The sequence below is a fragment of the Peromyscus leucopus genome, chromosome 1 (genome assembly GCF_004664715.2).
Source record: "Peromyscus leucopus breed LL Stock chromosome 1, UCI_PerLeu_2.1, whole genome shotgun sequence".
NCBI classification, from domain to species: domain Eukaryota; kingdom Metazoa; phylum Chordata; class Mammalia; order Rodentia; family Cricetidae; genus Peromyscus; species Peromyscus leucopus.
In genome coordinates, this window is record NC_051063.1 from 40,111,471 (window position 1) to 40,132,872 (window position 21,402).

The 21,402-nt window shown below is 38.0% G+C and overlaps 1 protein-coding gene across 3 annotated transcripts in view; it reads right to left on the reverse strand.

The window, feature by feature from the left end:
• The window catches only part of Slk (STE20 like kinase), a 57,125-nt gene that overhangs the window by 12,722 nt on the left and 23,001 nt on the right, over window positions 1–21,402 (reverse strand). For 2 of the 3 annotated variants that reach the window (XM_028874657.2, XM_028874658.2), the window contains exons 3-12: window positions 19,410–19,458; window positions 18,943–19,092; window positions 15,616–15,688; window positions 15,301–15,495; window positions 14,083–14,164; window positions 12,132–12,260; window positions 10,482–11,807; window positions 9,710–9,840; window positions 8,778–8,901; window positions 4,009–4,188 (exon numbers count right to left, since the gene is read on the reverse strand). In XM_028874657.2, coding sequence (XP_028730490.1) covers window positions 4,009–4,188; window positions 8,778–8,901; window positions 9,710–9,840; window positions 10,482–11,807; window positions 12,132–12,260; window positions 14,083–14,164; window positions 15,301–15,495; window positions 15,616–15,688; window positions 18,943–19,092; window positions 19,410–19,458 — 2,439 coding nt within the window. Of the gene's footprint in view, window positions 1–1,712; window positions 1,806–4,008; window positions 4,189–8,777; window positions 8,902–9,709; window positions 9,841–10,481; window positions 11,808–12,131; window positions 12,261–14,082; window positions 14,165–15,300; window positions 15,496–15,615; window positions 15,689–18,942; window positions 19,093–19,409; window positions 19,459–21,402 lie in introns of all 3 variants that reach the window. The other variant, XM_028874656.2, reaches the window with a different exon arrangement.

Here is a 21,402-nt window from a genome sequence, read left to right on the forward strand (position 1 = left end):
AAGTCATTTTTAAAAAAAAAAGTAAACTAAAATTAGAGTACAGGATCACTCAATTTATTCAACAATAAATTCTTATTCTTTTTTTTTTTTTTTTTTTTTTTGGTTTTTCGAGACAGGGTTTCTCTGTGTAGTTTTGCGCCTTTCCTGGAGCTCACTTGGTAGCCCAGGCTGGCCTCGAACTCACAGAGATCCGCCTGGCTCTGCCTCCCGAGTGCTGGGATTAAAGGCGTGCGCCACCAACGCCCGGCCCAAATTCTTATTCTTAACTCTTAAGTTTGGTATACTTTAGGAACTAAAAACCATCCATTACAGTCCTTCTAAGGCAAAATTATATTGCTATTATTTATTACTTCGTTTGAAATCTAAACTAACCAAAAGTAAATGTGTAGTTGGCAAGGTCTCTCTTTCACTTGTTCACAATAAACGCTAGCCAGATGAGGAGCCATGCAGACCAGGCCGAGGGGCAGCCTTGACAAGAAGGAAGCATGGCGTGCTGGCTGTTTGACAAGAGGGCAGCATCACATGCTGGCTGGCAATCCAGTGTGTGCACGTGCAGCTCAAGTTTTCGGAGGGGGGGGGGAATCCTTGTTTACCAGAGTGTCACTGGGTGAGTCATTTCCCTTTCTGTGCTTGCTCCTCACTGCTAAGACGGGGTGATGCTCGTTATGAGACTGAGCCCAGATACGTGGAGCATCAGAGTAAGTGCTAGGCACCCAGCAAATGCTATGTCTGTCTCCATATCCTTCAACTAGACATCCCCACAGGACAAGACAAAATGTCTCAGAGCCTTATGGCAAGAAAAATACTAACTTTATTCAACTCAACTGCCTTTATTAAAAATTACAAATTCTAAGATCACAGCTTCCTTCTTTTTTATAATATAAAAATGTTATCCACTCTGAAACGCGCGCACTTGCGCGCGCGCGCACACACACACACACACTTCAATGGCAGTATATGCCATGGTCCCTAATGGATTTTTTGTTACTTCTGTGTTTCTTTTTAGGGTCCTATAAAGTCTAAAACTTTAGGAATCACTTTTTTGTTGTTGTTGTTGTTGTTATTACATAAAACCACATTAAAAGGATAATACATTGTGGATAACTGGAAAATTCTGTTAAAATTTCATTTATCTAGTTAATTCATTCATCTCCTAACAATATTCTGCCCATTTAGTTGTTGGATTCTAAATCAAAAGGAAATGATATACTAAAAATTTGTCTTTAAAGTTGACTATGTTGTTGATCTTAAAAGTAATTAAATGTATGACCTACCATTTAATGATAAAATTTACCATTGTTATTCTAAATGGTTTCCTAATAGGCATTCTTTTTCTAAGCAGAGACTCATATCTACCCCCAACTCTGCCCTAAAAGTTGTCTACCAAGCACTGGCACCACTTCTTAAAAACATAGGCTTCCATCATGATAAAATCAGGTAACAGTAGCCATTACATTAACGTATTTGTTTCTTTTATCTGGAATCAACTTTCTAAACATTTCAATTATTTTCATATTAGCAATTTAAATGTCACCGAGTATAAATTCAGCATTATTAAAAAAAAAAAAAAAAGATGCTGGGTATCTATAGATGGGGAAAAGTTCAACGTTAAATAATAATTACAGTTAAAATCTCCTCTTTCAACCATGGTTTCCTGAGCCAAGAGAAAAGGCTGCTTTCTGTTTTTAGTAGCACTAAGCTGCTGCCGTTACCTGAGCGTGCTGGCTTTGTGCAAGCTCCTCTTTCGTGCGTTTCATGAGCTCTTTTCTCAGCTCTTTAGGTGCTTGCTCCACTTCATTTATAACCTACAGTGTATAAGCATGCACGAGGTGGGGAAGTAATACTTTCTCCATGGAAAGCATATGCGTATGTGAGCAGAAAGCTACAAGTCAAATTAAAGTTGTTAAAAGATTCCTTTCAACATGCATTAGCATAAGCGTTAGTTAGTGGAAAAGAATAAAAAGATAGAACATGCTTAATCTCAGTGCAGAGAGGACGACCAGCATGCAAAGGTCCACTCATTGCTTGATCATCCCCACGTACCAATCAGTGAAGGAGTCTCAGAACACTAGGGCTGAGGTAAAAGTGACAGATTCAACTGCCTTCTTGAGAGATCAAAAATTACAAAGAAATTACAGACCTAGCGATACTATCTGACCACTAATCACATGAAAAGTAACTCCATTTATAAAGTGGAAACTTGACAATGGATCTAACAACACAAAAGAAACAGCTCTAGCTGAGCCGCTTCATGACACCAGGGCAGGAAGGGAAGAAGGGAAGTGGGATTTCAAATGGACAAGGGAAAAATACATGAACTACACTTTTTCCATAAAACATCCCATTTTTACTTGGTGTGACAAAAATGAATACAGCTGATGACTTTTTGAAGGATTGGATATATTCTCCTTGGTGAAAACTGAAGCCAAACTGGTCAACTTTAAAATCAGTAATGTAAACACTCTTCAAATTTAGTAAACTATGATTTCTTAGACCAAAGTATGTTTTTAAATGAAGTATATCTTTAAATTCTTTCTTTTTTACAAAAGCCCTAAATGTGACTTTCACCCACCAAGATATATAATCCAGATCTGAAAAACAAGCATGTGTTTACAAGTTAAAGCACCAAGAGCCCAGATTCCAAGTCACCACATGTCACTGGCACCCAAGAAAGAGACTGATTTTGATTTAACAGTGTCCTTAAAGTTCCCATCAGTAATTCCTCATGAAACCAAATCACCAGTAAAAGCAAGAAACTCCCCAAATGCAAGAAGTTTAGCAATGAGGAAAAAATACACAGTAAGATTATTTAATATAAACACATCATGATCTCAAACATAACTAGTTAAACTCTCCAAATTTAAAACAGTAACTACAGACTTATTCATCTGGAATTAAATCTTTTAATTTAATCTGATACAAAGATTAGCCTCTCAACAAATGACCCAGATTTTTTAAAAAATTAGCAAAGATCTTTATCATGGTATATGAAGCAACTCTACATAAGACATAACAACAATAAACCAGAGTGTAGAAACGGTGGCTACAGTGAATGAGGCCACACCCCGTATGCACGCTTGACCTAAGGAAGGCATCGAGTACTTGCTGTTACTGCTCAGTCCTACTTGAACACATCCTTAAGATTCAATAATATGACGTTCAGTTTTCTTCCTAATTAAATGCTAAAGTCAAATGCTAAAATCTTGGTAACTGAGACGTGTAACAAAAGTAAAAATACATTTCCTACTTTGGTTGAGATATTTTCTTCCAATCCTAATAGAACTGATCATAATTATTTTCCCTGGGGTTGTTTATTCATATCCTGAGAATGTAAATCCTTCTCCTGCACTGAAGATGTAGAACAAGTCATAAACTTATCACTGAAAATTGCTTGGATGTATTTTATTTTAATCTAGGGACAAAAGGACAGTACATGGGAAGCCTCTTTACGAGCTGATGACAATCAGCTCTATAACAACATGGAAGCAACTCAGAAAATCCAAAACCTTTTTATAATCACATGTCTTGTGCTATTTTGAATATCAAGCTATTCAGTTTCTGCTTGGCAAAATGTGTAAGAAAATCAATAAACCTAATGGAGATAAAATTCAAACATCAAGTACTTTGTAAATGATAATTCTTGTTGCTACCAGTAAATACCAATGAGGGTAAGTTCTCTTGAAAAAGTATTTCTAAATAAAGCCCTAAATATTCTATTAATAAGAGAGAATGGCAGAATAAAATACAGTTTGGACTTCATTTGAAGATTTGGCTCAAAGGTAAGGGAGACAGGCCACTGAAACCCCTTTATTCCTGTTTTCTTGGCAGTAAAATGAGAATAATGTCCGACCTCACTAACTGCCAGCCTATCACTGTTTGAAATAAAGAACAAAGGAATGAATGAATGAGTGCTATTCAGTTACCAGCTATTATTCCTAACTCTTTAGATAGTCTTCAATTTGCATTTTAAAGAACAGCTGTGATAACTCACAACTGTAGCAGCATTACCTCCTTCTTGCGGTTTTTGAGCATGTTCTGGAACTTGGACAGCTCCTTCTCTTGCTCGCCTTTGATTCTTTTGGCTTCATCTCGCAAGCGGTTCGTGTGCTCTTGTTCTAGTCGTTCAATTGTCTGTTTCTGCTGCTTCTCTAGATTCTCAATTTCTTGGTCATATTGTCGCTTCTTACTCTGTAAAACAATGTAGTCTGTTACCATAGTAACTCATCAAATATTTAAGTAACTATGTGTGGGAGCCCGTTTTCAGGTTCCTAGTGGCTTTACCCAGCAGGTCTGCATAGAGGGGATGATTGGACCATGGGCCTGAGTGCAGGTGTCTGAGATGGCCTACACTTGGCTGTGCTGGGAGAAGGTCTTTTGCTCCACCCCTTGGCATTTCTATCAATACCCTAGGGCAGAGACAGAACTTGTTGGAATAGGTTCCAGGCCCTCTCGAGGCTACCCTGCATTTTCTATCTGTTTATCTCCACACTCTAAATCCTTCTATCTAATATTTCCTACTACTCTCACTCAAGACAACTTTGGGGAACTGTGGGGTTGATGGGTAAATGTCCCACAACTATGCAATTTTGAATACAGAAATATGTATTATAAAGTATGCAAGGAAGGAAAGAAAGAAGGAAGGTGAAGCCAGGCATAGCAGTGCATGCCTATAGTTCTAGCACCTGAGAAATGGGGGCAGGAATGTAACACTAGAGAGTGAGGCACTGTCTCAAAACAACAACAACAAACCCTCAAAAACAAAAGAAATTAAAAAGGAAAACATTTCAGAAAAAAAATCCATGGACAGAAAAAACACAATTTCTAAAATTCTGGAAAACAGAATAAAAGGACTGCAAAAGCACTCAGTGAGAACCTCTCTCATTATTTTCTTGGGAACATGCTGTGGTAACCGAACATAAAACCAACAATGCCTGCCACACAACAGTCCTCGACACATTACAAAACTGAAAAGGATTATAATTTAAACTTCAATATTACTTTAAACTGTCTTTTCTAACATAGTTTTTGTTTGTTTGTTTGTTTTTTGTGTTTTCAAGACAGGGTTTCTCTGTATTGCTTTTTTGAAGCCTGTCCAGGAACTCAATCTATAGACCAGGCTGGCCCCGAACTCAGAGGGATCCACCTGCCTCTGCCTCTCAAGTGCTGGGATTAAAGGCGTGCGCCACCACCGCCCGGCTACAAACTTTAAGCTAGATGTTCAACTGAAATTTTGTACCACATTCCTAATTCCCATACCAACTGTGAACACAGTGAAAACTGAAGGCCTCAGCAACAAGTACCACAGCACTGTTTCTACAACAGCAGTGACGTAGGTATGAGGCTCACATAAGGGCCAGTGAAAAGAGTAAATTGTGAAAAGTCACCGACAAGTTCTAAAACTCAGCCAGGCTTGAAAACAACTGCTTTAGATTGCCTTAAAACTTTAGAATCTAGAAAACATGGGCAGTGTTCTCCAAGATAAAAGTGTAAGAAAGGACCTTCTCAGTAGGACCCCATTTGCCCACGAATTAAGGCCAACAATTGATAAGTGGGACTTCATAAAACTAAACAGCCTCTGAACAGCTAAAAAGACAATCAGCTGAAGAGGAAACCCACAGAATGGGAGGGAATCCTTGCCAGCTCTAATTCTGACAGAGGATTAATATACAGGATCCACAAAGAACTCAAAAAACAAAGAGTCAAGATAACAAACAACCCATTCACATATGGACCTGAGACCAAACAGAGTTCTCAAAAGAAGAAAAAAAAAAAGTAGCTGAAATATTTCAATAAATATTCATCAACCCTAGTAATTAGAGAATGTGATTTAAAACAACCTTGAGATTTCATCGTACCCCAATCAGAACAGAAAAGACCAATGGAATAACTGACAATAAATGCTGGAAGGGATATAGAGGAAAAAGAAACCCTCACTCACTGTGGGTGGGATTGCAAACTGCTGCAGCTACTATGGAAATTAGTGTGGAGCATCCTCAAAAAGCTACACTAAATCTCCACTGGGCTCAGATACCCCACTCCTTGGCATATGCCCAAAGGACTTGACAGATACTTGCCACCTCCTTGACAGACCTACCCATAGACACTTGCTCTGGTACATTCATTGCTGCTCTACTCACAACTGGGAAATGGAGCCATCCTCAATGTCTTCAACTGACAACTGGATAATGAAAATGTGGTCCATTCACACTGTAGAATACTATGTGGTCCATCCACACTACAGAACACTATGTGGTCCATCCACACTACAGAACACTATGTGGTCCATCCACACTGTAGAATACTATATGGTCCATCCACACTACAGAACACTATGTGGTCCATCCACACTACAGAACACTATGTGGTCCATCCACACTACAGAACACTATGTGGTCCATCTACACTACAGAACACTATGTGGTCCATCTACACTACAGAACACTATGTGGTCCATCCACACTACAAACACTATTTCCATCCACACTACAGAACACTATGTGGTCCATCCACACTACAGAACACTATGTGGTCCATCCACACTACAGAACACTATGTGGTCCATCTACACTACAGAACACTATGTGGTCCATCCACACTACAGAACACTATGTGGTCCATCCACACTACAGAACACTATGTGGTCCATCCACACTATAGAACACTATGTGGTCCATCCACACTACAGAACACTATGTGGTCCATCCACACTATAGAATAGTATATGGTACATCTACACTATAGAATACTATGCAGCTATAAAGAAAAGTGAAATCATGCAATTTGCAAGCAAATGGATGGAAATAGAAAAGATTATATTGAGTGAGTTAACCCAGTCATCGTAGAAAACAAATCCATGTTTTCTTTCATCGTGGCTCTTAACTTCAAATCTTCAGATCTGAGTGTATAATCTAGAGTAAACCAGAAACCAGGAAAGTAGCAAGGGACCATGGGAGAAGGAAAGGTGCAATAGAGAAGAGAGCAGCAGGGTAGTTAGAAGGGAAAATGGGAAAAAATGAGGCTGGGGAGGGTTGGGAGGTAGTAGGAAGGTCAATACAGCAGAGGGAAGGTAAGACATAATAAATAGTAAGGATGTCTAAAAAAGTCACAAGAAATCATTATTACCTATTTACCTAAAATAACACATATAATACATCTAAGTCTATGTGTATACATATGCATACATAGTCTAAATGAAATTTTCCCACCTGGGCTGACAATGGTCCCCCCAAAAGCCACAGACAATCTAGCAAAAAACCCAATGCCAGAAATGAGAAGCCCCCTTATGAGCTGTTGGTCAGGGGAGTCTATGAGACTCCCAAACACTGCAAGTTATTGCTGTTGTCTTGGTTGCCTCCCAGAGGCTGTTGTTGAAGACACCATGCACTTCATACACAAGACCCAGAAAATCCAAGCTGGATCTAACCTCCTCCCAAGGGATTAGTTTTCATGGTACCAGAAGGTTCCAAGCAAGCTTACTCCTTGTCCTACCCAGCTATGACACCTATGAAGAACCAGCATGGCATAATAACCATAGCAGCACTCATATTTTGGTGGTAAACAACAACTCTATAATTGGACTTAAGACTCACTCAACAAGAGAGAAATCATACCTGGTATTAGAAACTTAGACAACCTACCTATGGTCATGGAACTTGGAGGAGGAACTACAACAACCACTTGACAAACCCAGCATTAATTCCTGGTTGCATTCTAAATACTTATCTTTATACCTACAGATAACTGTAGCTCTCACCCCTCAACAACAAACAAACAAACAAAAATCTCTTTGCAACAGATGGAGACCATTACAGAAAAATGACACCTAATTAAAATGCAGAGAACAAGTGATCCTGTGGTGCCCAGCCCCAAGTGAGCCATCTACAGCACAAATGCTGCACCTAAGGCTCAGGAAACATTGCGGAAGAGGGGGCGGAAAGATGGTAAGAGCCAGAGGACCAGGACAGCTGCTGAAAGACTGAGTCTCCTACAAATGTTGGGAAAACTACACCCACAAAGTCTCAACCATATAGTTGCCAAAACAATTCCTGAAGGACCACAACATCAATAGAAAATGCTAACATTAACATGGAAGGGGGAATCTCATGGGGCTCCAACCCTAGACAAAGAACTACAGGAAACTAAGGAATGCTGAGAGTGGGAGAAACAGTCTTCCCCAGGAATAAGCCTTCCAAATGGTTATCTGATACCAAGTGGTCAGACCTGAAATCATCTACATACAAGCAACATTATACGAACAGAATATGCTGTATTTATATATTTAGGAATATACATGCAAATCAGCAGTTAAAGAAAAAAGTCTGAGACCATGAATTTAAAGGAGAAGGGTGCATGGGAGGACCTGGAGGGAGGAAAGGGAAAAAGGAAAATTATATAATATTTTAATTTCAAAATATTAAAAAAAAAAAACCTTAATATTGTAAACTGAAAGACGAAACTGGAACACTGAAGCAGCATTCAGTAACAGACATATCTAAAAACTTGGTAAACAATCTACCAGCCTATGACAGATTTCAAATGAAACTTGGTACACTATAAAACCGGTAATAAGACAGGAATTGGAGATCCCTTTCAAGAAGTTTTTGTTTTTTAAGAAGCATCCAAAACACCTCAGAAACAAAGGCGAGAGTAATACACCACAAAAGCAGGGGGAAAAAAATCTCATCATCAGAGAGCAAATTCTATAGCCTACTCTAGGACTGTTTTTAAAACACTAGATTTCACTTGTTAACAAAATAACACAAATTTGAAGACTTCACCATCATTTCTTGCTCAAAGCGCCTAAAAATCTGCTCTCGCTGCTGCTGCAGTTTGCCATTGAGCTGTTGCTGGGCCCTCTGCTCTTCTTTTTGAAGAAATCTCAGCTCTCGAAGTTCCTGACGCCTGACAAAGTAGAACAGGAAGAAGCAAATTATACTTTAGAGTAATATGCTCTGGGACAGTCTTTCTGTAGGCTATGAATATGTGTTGCTACTACTGGTTAATAAATAAAGCTGCTTTGGCCTATGGTAAGGCAGGATACGAGCCAGGTGGAATATCCAAGCAGAGAGACAGGGAGAAGAAGGGTGGAGTCAGGGCAGATGCCATCCAGCAGCCCAAGGAACAAGATGTCAGCAGACTGGTAATGTCATGGCACGTGGCAAAATATAGATTAATAGAAATGGGTTAATTTAAGATGTAATAGCTAGCTAGCAATAAGCCTGAACCATAGACCAAATAGTCTGTAATTAAAATATTAAGTCTCTGAGTGTTTATTTGAGACCGAGAGGCTGTGGGACACAGGAAAACTTCCATCTACAGTAATCCTTTTTTTTTTTCATTTTACATACCAATCACAGTTCCCCCTCCCTCCCCTCCTCCTGCTCCCCCACACTATACTCCTCATCCACTCCTCAGAGAGAGTAAGGCCTCCCATGGGAAGTCAATAAAGCCTGGCCTATCAAGTTGAGGCAGGACCAAGCCCCTCCCCTCTCAATCAAGGCTGAGCAAGGTATCCCACCTATTACTTTAAATAAAAGCTTTAACTGTAAGATTTTAAACTTTAAAAATAATTTTTCAAATAATCCAAAATTAACCAAGAATTTACTAGTTTCTCTATTCTACATAGTTTTTAGAAACAGAAAAGGGGTTTAAACTTATGCTGTATTATATATTGTTATATATACTCATTATATAGTGTTCCTCTACTCACCTGAGAAACCGCAATTCCTCGGTTTTGGAGTCACTATCTGTAACTATCTTTGACGTTGTTACACTCACTTCTACACCATCAACAATAAATTTGCGTGTTTTCTTCAATGTTTTCTTCTGTCTTCTTGTCTCCTGAGTTTGAGATTTCATTCAGGTTAGGTTTTGTATAAATACTGTATGTAGAAGATATTTTCTTCTTTAAAAATAAAAATGCCTCCTAAGTACACAAGACTTGAGAATTATGCTCTAACAGCTCCAAGTGCAGGGCGGTATTTGGGGGCTTGTTTCCCCCATGATGCTTATCATTGCAGTACCAATGGCTAGGAATAGAGAAACAAAGGTGGACATCTATAGGTGCCAGTGGCTAAGGATGATTCACACCTTAAAAATGCTTTCTAAAAGGAGACAATTCTTTCAGTTTCTCGTTCTTTAGGGTAGCAGTAACACTTGCTAAAACTGCATTCAGGTATGTGTAAGGAAAATTAAATAAGACCAAGAAACTACCCTGTCCTGTTTATCTACCCAAGTCTGCAAAATAATCTTTAAATAATCTTTATAGATTATTCTTTAAATAAAATTCTTTAAATAAATTCTTTAATAATCTTTAAAGATTATTACCAGAATCTCTTTCCAGTTCTTTTTGAAGGCCTTATGATCCCAAAAGAATTCACAGGGTTATTATTACACAGATTTAATAGTGTTTTAAGATAGCAATGAACTAGAAATTACTAAATTGACAAAGCAAACCGCAAACAAGGCCCCGGCACACTTACTTGTAAAGACATTGACCCGCTGTCTTTAGTTTTGCTTAAGAAGCTAGAGATGGACAAATTCAAGTCACTGCTGCTGTTCTCCACAGTAGACCCGGTCCCTGAGTCGGCGTCATTTTCCTTTTCGTTTTCAGGCTCCTGTGGCAGTATGGTTTCAGGTTTTGGTAAAGTCCCCATTTCTCCTTTACTCTCTGTGTTTTCAGAGTTAATATTGATCCTGGGTATTAGGACAGGACGAGGCTCGCTGGGCTGCGAGGCTGCAGGAGCTTGGGGCTCTGGTTTAACTGGCACTTCCTGTGCGGTCTCCTTCCTCTCCAACTCAGCTTCACTTCCTCGAGCCTGCTCCTCAGCACCACCAGTCACTGCACGTCTCTCTGTCTCCTCAATGCCATGGGCCTCACTGACGTGCTCCACCTCATCTGTTCCTGGCTCCTCAATGGTTGCCTGTGTGGTCTCTAAAGTGCTGATTAATGGTCCCTCGCCGTCACACACTGCGGACTGCTGACCTAGCTCTTCATTCTCAACTCTTCCTTGAACAGAAGGTTCTTCCTCAACACCACCAGCCTCAGGGCTCTCCATGGGCTTCTCTAACTTCCAGGTTCCTTCCACTACTTCCTTCCCATCAGCACTCTGTGCATCCTTGCTGCTGTGTTCGGGAGCCTTCTCAGCAGCATCTAGTGCCTCATGTGTTCCTACCTCACTGACTACAACTTGGAGAGTTTTGTCATCTTTTCCCAGTTTCTCTTGGGCATCTTCTTTTGTAAAACCAACTTCATTGTCAATTGCCTGAAAACCTGCCTCGGTTTCTCCAGTCTCTTGAGACACTGAGTCCATTGTTTGAATATGCACATCTTTCATTTCTTCAGGTTGGATAAGTTTATTCTCAAGTATCTCCTGGTTTTCTTTCTTCCTGTCTTCCTCTGGTTTCAGATGGTTAGTATCCATTTCTAAAGTTACTATATTCCCCTCGTTTCCCTTACTGACTGAATTAACAGCCACAGTTGGTTGGTCTTCTGTGTCAGCTCGATCTTCCAGCTTAGGTCTCTTCTGTCTCTCATTCTCATGGATTCCTACTGTTTGGTCATTGAGTTCAGCCATGGTTTCTAAGTTAGAATCATCTGTATGCTCATTAACACCCTTCACAGCCTTCAGAGGTTCGTCAGTGGTGGGCTTTTCATTAAGAACTTTGTTGCTAAATTTATCCCCAGAAGTACTGTTCTCTATTCTTTCTGATACAGATTCCAAAATACAAGCATTTTGAGAAAGTTTATCTTCTTCAGAGCTGGCAATACTGAGGTCAGAGGAGGCACGTTTATTTGCAGGTATCGGCTAAAAAAGATTTTATACATCATTAGTATTAAAACATGACCACAAGATGGTCATCCTAATATATACATCTATATATGAGTATATGTGAAATATTTAATAGCTATATTCTAGAAAACTTGAAGTTACAAAAATAACCTTAAAAAGTGACAGTCTGCAATAATAAACATGATGAAAATAGGTGACAAGAGAAACTTTGTAACCAACTTCACTTCTAAAACTGAAGGGTGTGTACTGTCCTCATTTGTTACCCTCAGACACACGTGTAAACATCTCAAAACCTCTCTCTAAAACGCCACAAAATGAAACATCCTGAGTGACACTGACCAGAGCATTCTCTGCTTCCTCATCATCCTCTTCCTCCTTGCCATCTTCAACCTCTTCTGTTACTTCAGCCTTTGCCTCAGCAATCAATTCTCGGACTGGTTTGTTGGAATCAACAGTAACAAAGGGATGCTGTTAATCATTAAAAAAAAAAAAGTATATTCAATGACAACTGAAATGCTTATAAATCCTTCTATATAAATAGATCCTTCTGTGTGAAAAATATGAATTATGGATATGAAAAATGTACACAACTTCAAACACTATACCTAGAAAGAAAAAGAGGGAGAAGAGAGTGAACAAAAGTAAAGACTGTCTGAACTGGATTTTATTTTGTACACTTTAGTTTTTATTTTTTAATAACACTATTACTTATTTAGTGTTTGCATGTGTGCATGTGGCGGTCAGACCTCAGAAGTCAGTTTTTTTTCTCTACTAGGTGGATCTCAGAGATCAACTCAGTTTGCCAGGCTTGGTTACAGGGACCTGTACTGAGCCAGCTTACAGCCCGTGTTTTGTTTCATTTGGTGATGTGAAGGAATTTGTCAAAAATGAAAACAACTTGTAACTGAGCAGAAGTTACATTTGGTTTTTCTGTATGTTTGAAAACTTCATAGATAATTTGTAAATTAAAATTTAAAGTACGTCCTAAGTTTAGGTATCACTTCTCTACAAGTAACTAAAAGAGGACAATTAGATGGCTCTGTGGGTAAAGGTGCTTCTGCCCAAGTAAGGCCTGAGTTCAGCCAGTACCCACAGAGTGGAAGGAGAGAACCAACTCCTGAAAGTCACCATCCCCTGACCACCATACACACACTGTAGCATGGAAAAGTAAGCACACCACACCCGATGTTTCTACATTAGTATCTACGATAAATCTCATCAATGTATTAATAAAGCTTTACAAAGCCCTTTATTAAAAGTATATATAAATCCCCGTTTTGCTTTTTTAACTGATCCTAACTTTGAGTAAAAGACATTTCACTCATCTTTGTGCTCTCAACTCTTCACAGTGTCTGTGATGGCTATTCTTGGTTGTCAACTTGACCACGGCTGAATTAACTAAAATCCAAGCTGCTGGGTATACTTGGGAGGAATTTTTCTCAACTGAATCATTTGAAATGGGAAGACCTACCCTAAATCCAGATCTTCTGAGGTGGGAAGACCCACCTTAATCTGGGCCATACGTTCTCCTGGCGGCCTTTATAAAGGACATGGAAGAAGGAAGCTTTTGCTCTTTGCCTGTTTCCCTCACTCTCACTGGCAAGTCCATTCCTTCACTAGCATTAGAGCCTTTGGAGGGATTCTAGCACATACTGAAGACCAGCTGAGGCATCCAGTCCCGTGGACTGAATGAACAACTACTTGATTCCTGGACTTTCCATCGGTAGACAGCCATTGCTAAACAGTCAGACTATAACCTGTAAGCCATTTAATGAAACCTGTTTGCATCTATAGAGATGAATTCTATCGATTCTATTTCTCTAGAGAACCCTGACTAACATAGTCTGTTATAGGCTAAGATCTTCAACTACAGGAGCAAGGAAATTCTGGGAAGTGTGCTGTAGGGACATAGAGATATACTTGTTGAACACAGCAAGGCAATTTCCCCCACACCCTCTCCTCAGATAAACAGGTCAGCCTAAAACAGTACCATACTGGCATTACACACACACATCCTTACAGCAACTGCCCTAAGGTTTGTTATTTTGTCTATCTATAATACTATTTGACAGATTTTTATTTCAAATGTAAGGAACAGACCCTGCTTTAAAGTAAAATCAAATTTATCTAACCACCTTACATAATTTGTGTGTGCGCATGCGTGTGTGTGTGTGTGTGTGTGTGTGTGTGGTGCTCACACATGTGCAGTGCACATGTACACGCAGAGGCGTTCTTTAGAGACAATGTTAAAACACTCTGACCTGGTGATGTCATGCTAGCCTCATCTTACCTGTAATAGCTGAGATGTAGTCCACCGTGCATCCACATTCTTTTCCAAGCATTTCTTTAGAAAGTCCTTAAAATTTGAAGACCTGCAGAATAAAATGTCAACAACAGCATTTTATTTTACTTTCTTGTTATTAAAAAAAAAAACAACTAGATTCCTTACTAAATTATGTTTAGTATAGATTAATATTGACTTAGTATAATGACAAGAGAACTGATAAGAATAAAATGTTATTAAATGTATTCTGTAAATACTAGACATACATGTAATAAGGCACACAGGTGATTGTAGGTGGAGTTTTCCTGTCCCAACTGCCTGTTCCCAAATGACCAACAGCAGCTTCCCAAATAACTGACTTAGAGACTTAATATAAAACTTAAATGCTCAGCCAATAGCTCAAGCTTGTTACTAACTAGCTCTTACAACTTAACTCATTTCTATTAACCTATGTGCTGCCCCAAGGCTCATGGATGGCTTTTATCGATATCCTATTTTATATGTCTGACTCGTTCAACATCTGGCTGGTAACTCCTCTGACTCCGCCCTTCCTCAACCCATCATTCTCAGTTTGGCTTTCCCACCTCAATTTATCCTGCTTAGCTACTGACCAGTTGGCTTGTTTATTAAACCAGTAATTGAAATATATATTCACACAGTGTACATAGAGAAGGATTATTCCACAGCAGGTAATCACTGAGAGGCAGCCATATCTTTACAAGTTATCAAAATGTTACAAAAACTGTTACTCTAAGTTCCACAAATACACATCAATATAGAGTACAGAAAATGTCTTGTCCACACAGACCCAGTTCATTCACACTGTCTAACACAGGGGAAATGATTTACAATGGTTTCCATGATCCTTAAGTCTTTCTCAGGTATTGGTACTTTATGTACAGATATGAACACCTGCATTCATATACCAAATGTGTTTCTAGTACCTACAGATGCCAGGGATCAGATCCCCTGAGACCTAAAGTACGTGAGTCATCATGTGGGTGCAGGTAACTGAACCCAGGTCCTCTATAAGGAGCAGAGGTGCCAGTGCTCTTAGTCACCGAGCCAATCTCTCAGGTCCTTAAGTCTTGGAAATAGACCCACCTCAGTTTCCTCATTCATAGTCTTTGTGCCATTTTCCCAAATTTAAACTTACCCTCAGCAAACTAAAAGAACAGAACATCAAGTTTTGGTTCTTTAAAAACTTTGTTTAAAAGAGCTTACCATTTTGATGGCTGTGCTAATGTTGGGGGCTCAGATTTTGCTATTTTTAGCAACACTCGCATTGGATTTAACTCATGGTGAGGTGGCTCTATCTCAGCCATTTCTATTAAAGTAATACCCAGGGACCAAACATCAGCTTTATAGTCATAAGGCCTGTCCTTTGATGTCTCACACATGACTACTTCAGGAGCCATCCTATGAACATAGACAGAAAAATAAAAAGTTGAGATGTTTAATTAACAGTTATTACAAACTATAGTCAGTATAATGACTATATGTGGACAAAATAATAACTGCATAAAAATGAATACCTACCAATATGGTGTGCCAATAAAAGAATCCCTCCTTTGAATTGTCCTGGTGTTTTTAGCTGATACTCCAAAATCCGCTTGAAATAAATAATCACACAATAACATTAATGACAGCTTTTAAGTATGGTAAATTGTATTTAATAGAATGGGAGAGGGGAGCATTTCAAGTATTTAAAGCCTACCTTATTAAAAGGTATACACAACAGAAAGAGAAATGGTTTCTCTGCCATTCTAATTTTTTTTTTTAATTTTTGTGTGTACCATGTAGTGCACACATGTGTTCATGGAGTTCAAAAGGGGGTGTGCATACATGCTCATGGAGTTCAGAGGTCAATGTCAGGTGTCTTCCTCTACCACTCTTAACCTTTTGAGACATTACTTCTTAGTGAACTTGAAGCTTACCACATTGGCAAGACTAGCTGGCTAGGGTGCACTAGGACTCCTCCTGTTTCCACAACCCAGCACTAGGGTTACAAGCATCCATCACGGCCCAGCTTTTACATGGGTTTTGGGATCCAAACCCAGGGCCCCATGTACACGGCAGGTGCTTCACCCACTGAGTCTCCCTCCAGCCTCTACCCCGTTATCTTAACCATCATCCTTCGGACACCTCTTACAAGAAACTACCAAATTTTCCATCACAAATACACTGACCACCATCTAGATACATCTTCAAATGATAGTAATAATGACAAATTCCTCAGAATTGAAAACAAAACAGTGTTCACTTTAAATTAAAACAGTATATACAATTCAAAATAAATGCCAAATGTTGTATGCTGCAATTAAATCAATGGAGATATTTTCCTACAGTGTGAAAAAAACAAAAATTACAGCAAAATAGCCTTTATGACAGTATTCTATCTCCTCAGTGTCCTCATAAAATTACACTACAAAAGCTGAGCATCATGGTGTACACCTGTAATCCCAATACATGGGAGGCTAAGGCAGGAAACTCAGGAGTTCTAAGCTACTCTAGGCTGTATAGTGAGATTAACTAAAAAATAAATAAATAAATAAAATCTTAATTACATTACAAAAAAAAAATGGGAAGCTTTATGGCTTCTGATTTACATTATAAAGAACATCGGCACTGTACTTTATCCGTGGGTAAGCCTACCATTTTAGCTTAGAACTCAGAACCAACTAATTTTCTTAAAAACTAAATAAAATATTTTCTTTTGCTTTTGTCCCAAATAAACAAATCTAAAACTAAAACTAAAAACTAAAGAGAATCTCTTCTTATAAATTTGGTTTTAATTTATAGTAATAAATGAAAAGAATTAACTGATTATAAAGTTATCAAAATAACAAATGAAAAAAAATAGTATAATTCATTTTGCAGCCTCAATCAAAGAAGAAATGTGGATTTCAAAAATAAGCTTGGGATGTTGGTCTTGGTAGAGTGCTTTCCTGGACATGTGAGGCCCTGACTCAGTACCCAGTAGTGGAAAAAAAGAACCACAACCAAAGCAGACGGCAGGCCTTGCACTCTGTCAATAGAACAATGCACAACCACTTGGTCTTATGCAGGCATCACACCTGAGACCCACCAAGCATTACCAAGCCTCTGCTTCATCCACTAACTGAAGGAAATACAGAAAGAAACTGAAATCTCATGACCACGTGATCAGCAAGTGCAAGTCCAGTGGCCAGATTCAATGTTCTGCCTTTCATTCCTACCTCCTCAAGGAGTCTTTTTAGGAACATTTTGCTAATCGTCCCACTCACTGGGAATTTTAATACTACATATACACTGTGTATCTGTTTGCATGCTGTGGACTTTGGAGAGGTCACAAATCATTATGATTTTTTTTTTTTTTTTTTTTTTGGCCTCCAAACAATCAAATACTGCTCTCTTGGTTGGACAATGTTACTTCAATGAGAATGCATGCTACCATGTTGGTGGCGCACGCCATTGTCAGGTGGATAAGGCTACCAAGTGAGCTAGACAGAGAAACGTAAAAAGAAAGGAATAGAGAAGAAACGTGTAATTTATAGAGATACCAAAGAAAAATCAAAATTTATATATGAGCAAGTTTAAATATTAGAGATAAATATAGGATAACTAAGCCATAAAGAAACACAAATGAGTGATGATAAATAAAGTCAACACAAAGTATGGGAAGGGAAGGGTGGGGAGTGAATCAGCTGGGCGTGTGAAAGGACTTGTAGAAGGTGCCTGGCCAAGTCCAACTTCTTCACTTAAGCACTGATTTCAAAGCTTGTGTCTAAAAACTTATGTGGCATTTCTTATGGATTTCCATATCTCTTTATGGTACAATAAGGATAAAATTCAGCATATTTCATTTTGATGTCCCATTACATGTTGTGATAATGTAAAATAGGATAGTGAGAATCACTGGAATCAACATGGCTTTTAAATAACTTTACTTTTTCAAAAAACATAAATTTAGACAGCACTGTTCAATTGTCTCTTTTTCAATTGTCTCTTTTTCAATTGTCTCTTTTAGAAACCCTTCTGAAAAGTTATCTTCTACTTATGTGTCTGTGTGTGAACTTAACTAACTTCAGTCTAAAATCTCCATCTAATTCTTTTTATGACATCCATCATTTATTCCTTTGTTATCAAAGACCAAATTAAATGCTAGTTGTTAAACTTGTTTTACTTTCAAACCTAAGGTTACTTGATGGTTTAATAGGTATGTCAGAAAATAGAGTGAGAAACTGGGGGGGTGGGGGGGGAGATTGGTGCAATGACGGAGCACTCGCTTACAAAGTACAAGGCTCTGGGTGGAACAAAAAAAATCTATTAGATATGTTTTAATAAAAATAAAATTGAGGGCTGGAGAGATGGCTCAGAGGTTAAGAGCACTGACTGCTCTTTCAGAGGTCCTGAGTTCAATTCCCAGCAACCACATGGTGGCTCACAACCATCTGTAATGAGATCTGGTGCCCTCTTCTGGCCTGCAGACATACATGCTGTATACATGATAAATAAATAAATCTAAAAATAATAATAATAATAAATAATAAAATAAAATAGAGCTTAGTATTATACTCAAATACAGAACATTTACAAGTGTTAAATCTATATTCAAAAATTTACAGGAAAAAAATTCTAACTAGTGTTTTGCAAGTTTCTGCTTCTGAAAATAAAAACACACCATCTTTTACTTCCTTTCTGTGTCATTAGGTGCATGAACTTAGGAATCCTAAGAACTGGGGAATGTTTAACCACTGAAGTGTTTACAAGAGCAGCTGGGAGTAATTCTCCCTGGTTTACATGTCTGGGTAGGCCAAACAGCATCAAGTCACTACATTCCAGAATAAATCTCTGAGCACAAATTCAAACATTTGAATAACTTACCCAATTTAATGTCTCCATCTAAGGTAAAAAGAATATTGCCAGCTTTCAGATCTCTGTGGATGATTTTATTGTCATGTAAGTAACTCAGCGCCTCTAAAGTCTGCTTGCAAACTACTTGGATTTGGGACTCAGTTAATGGTCTCTCAAGTTCTACAAGGAGAAAGTGAAAAAAATACATGTATATATTTCTATACAATGAAAACATAAAGCTAACTAAATATTTTCTGTACTACCCCTGTGATCTTGTCAAATATCATTTAATGTAAAAGAGCTAAGTTTCTACAAAGATTAATTTCTTGACATAGAATATTCAACATTACATTTCAGAATTATACTTGTCTAAAATATAATTAAGCTGATTTACTTAATGTACTAAACTCTAAAATTACATATATGTACACATATAGTTGAAGTCTTTCTGTTTGAGAACAATTTAAGAAGCAAAGATAAAGAACAGAAGTACTTACCAAGCATCACAGCATCTACGGCGCCCCCTGCACAAAATTCAATGAGGATCTGCACACAAACAAAACACATGTCTGTGATTACACCAACTTTCAGAAACTTAGCAAAGACAGATAAATGAAAAGCTACTGATTTAAACATGAAGGATTCTTTGTCATCAGTTACAAGTCTTGGGGATGGTCTTCTGAGCATGCACAGGAGAACATGCAATAGAAGTACACCCTATCTCCCCTTTTCCTTTTCTTCTGTTTTTATTTTTTGAGTCCAGCCCAAGCTAGACTTAAATCTGCAATACTCCTGCTTCTGCCTCCCAAAGGCTGATAACAGATAAATTTCACCATACTTAGACATGACCAATTTTATAAATAACAATTTTTAGTATCCTTTTCTAAAATTACCAAATATAGGTTATTTAATTATTATAATACTATCCATACATTTAAAAGATTTTATTACTGAAATATCTTATTACCTTCATCTTTCAAGTAACTATTGCAATGTTAAGTGACCAAATGCATTGTTTAACTTTCAATAAATAAATCCTGAAAAAAGGAAGACTTATTTTAATTTAAAGAGTCATTTTTTTAATTATGATAATGTTCATGTACCTCCGCAGGGATGTGTGCACATGAGTGCAAGTGCTCCTGAAGGCCAGAGAAGAGTGTCAGATCTCCAGGAGCTAGAGTTACAAGCAGCTGGGAATTACCTAGTGTGGTGCTGGGAATCAACTTGGGTCCTCTGCAAGAGCAGTACATGTTTTTAAGACTGAGCCATCTCTCCAGCCATTTTAATTTAAAAAAGAGGGATGAGGAGTGGAGAAGGCGGCAGGCAGGCACACAACACACAGATTCAAACTCAATTATCACTGTCATGTACCTGATCTTCTGTACTGGTACTAGCTATAATTCTCTAATGTGATTATTTTGTTTGTATCTATGTCTCCCATTAAATTGTACCTCATAGTAAACCAAATTTTTATTTTGCAATAGTGTCAAATAAAGGTCTATTTGTTAAAATGTCCAGGAGATTTTCTTGTAATACTTAAAAATATTAGGCTAGAGCCCTGAACAAGTATTTTAGAGACACCATACCAATAATAACTATATTTTTTTAAAATAATATTTTTAGCAAACAGTGTAATTTCGTACATCTTCCCTCTTGCTAAAAAATTTTTAGTTTTTTTTTTTTTTTTTTTTTTTTTTTTTTTTTTTGAGACAGGATCTCTCTACATAGCCCTGGCTGTCCTGGAACTCACTATGCAGACCAAGCTAGACTCAAACTCACTGAAATCTACCTGCCTCTGCCTCTTGAGTGCTTCAATTAAAGTGTACATCACCACACCAGGCTATACAATATTTTTATAAGTGCTTGCTGATTACAACTTATTTTCAAGTTCATTACATGATTTGAAAAATAATTCAAGAGCTAAATATTTTTTCATCCCCCAGAGAAACACAGGCTTCAAGAGTGAGCTGAGCCAACTAAGCCCCTAGCTGGCAGCAGATGGGTCTAATAGCCTTTTGATTTCAAGCCATACGGTCATTGTTCTAAGAAAAACATCTAAAACTCTATTTTATAAAAAGCTTTCTTGAGATTCTGGAGAGATGGCTCAACAGCGCACTCACTGGCTGCTCTTCTAGAGAACCCAGGTTTGATTCCCAGGACCCACACAGAAGTTCATAACCATCTGTAACTCCAGTCCCAGGAGTTCTGATGTCCTCTTCTTGCCTCCATAGGAACCAGAAATGCACATGGTGCACAGACATACATGCAGATAAAACACCAACATACATAAATCAATATTTTTTAATTTATAAAAAAGCTCCTGATAAAACTATATTAGCTCAAGTAAATATTAAAATATTATTGCTTTATCTATTTATACCTATTTTCTTAAAAATGAACAAAATGTATATAATTTAACCACTTCATCATGCAGTGAAGTTGAGACTAGTATAAAATTTTACATTTCTCATAGTTTATAGTATTGTATGA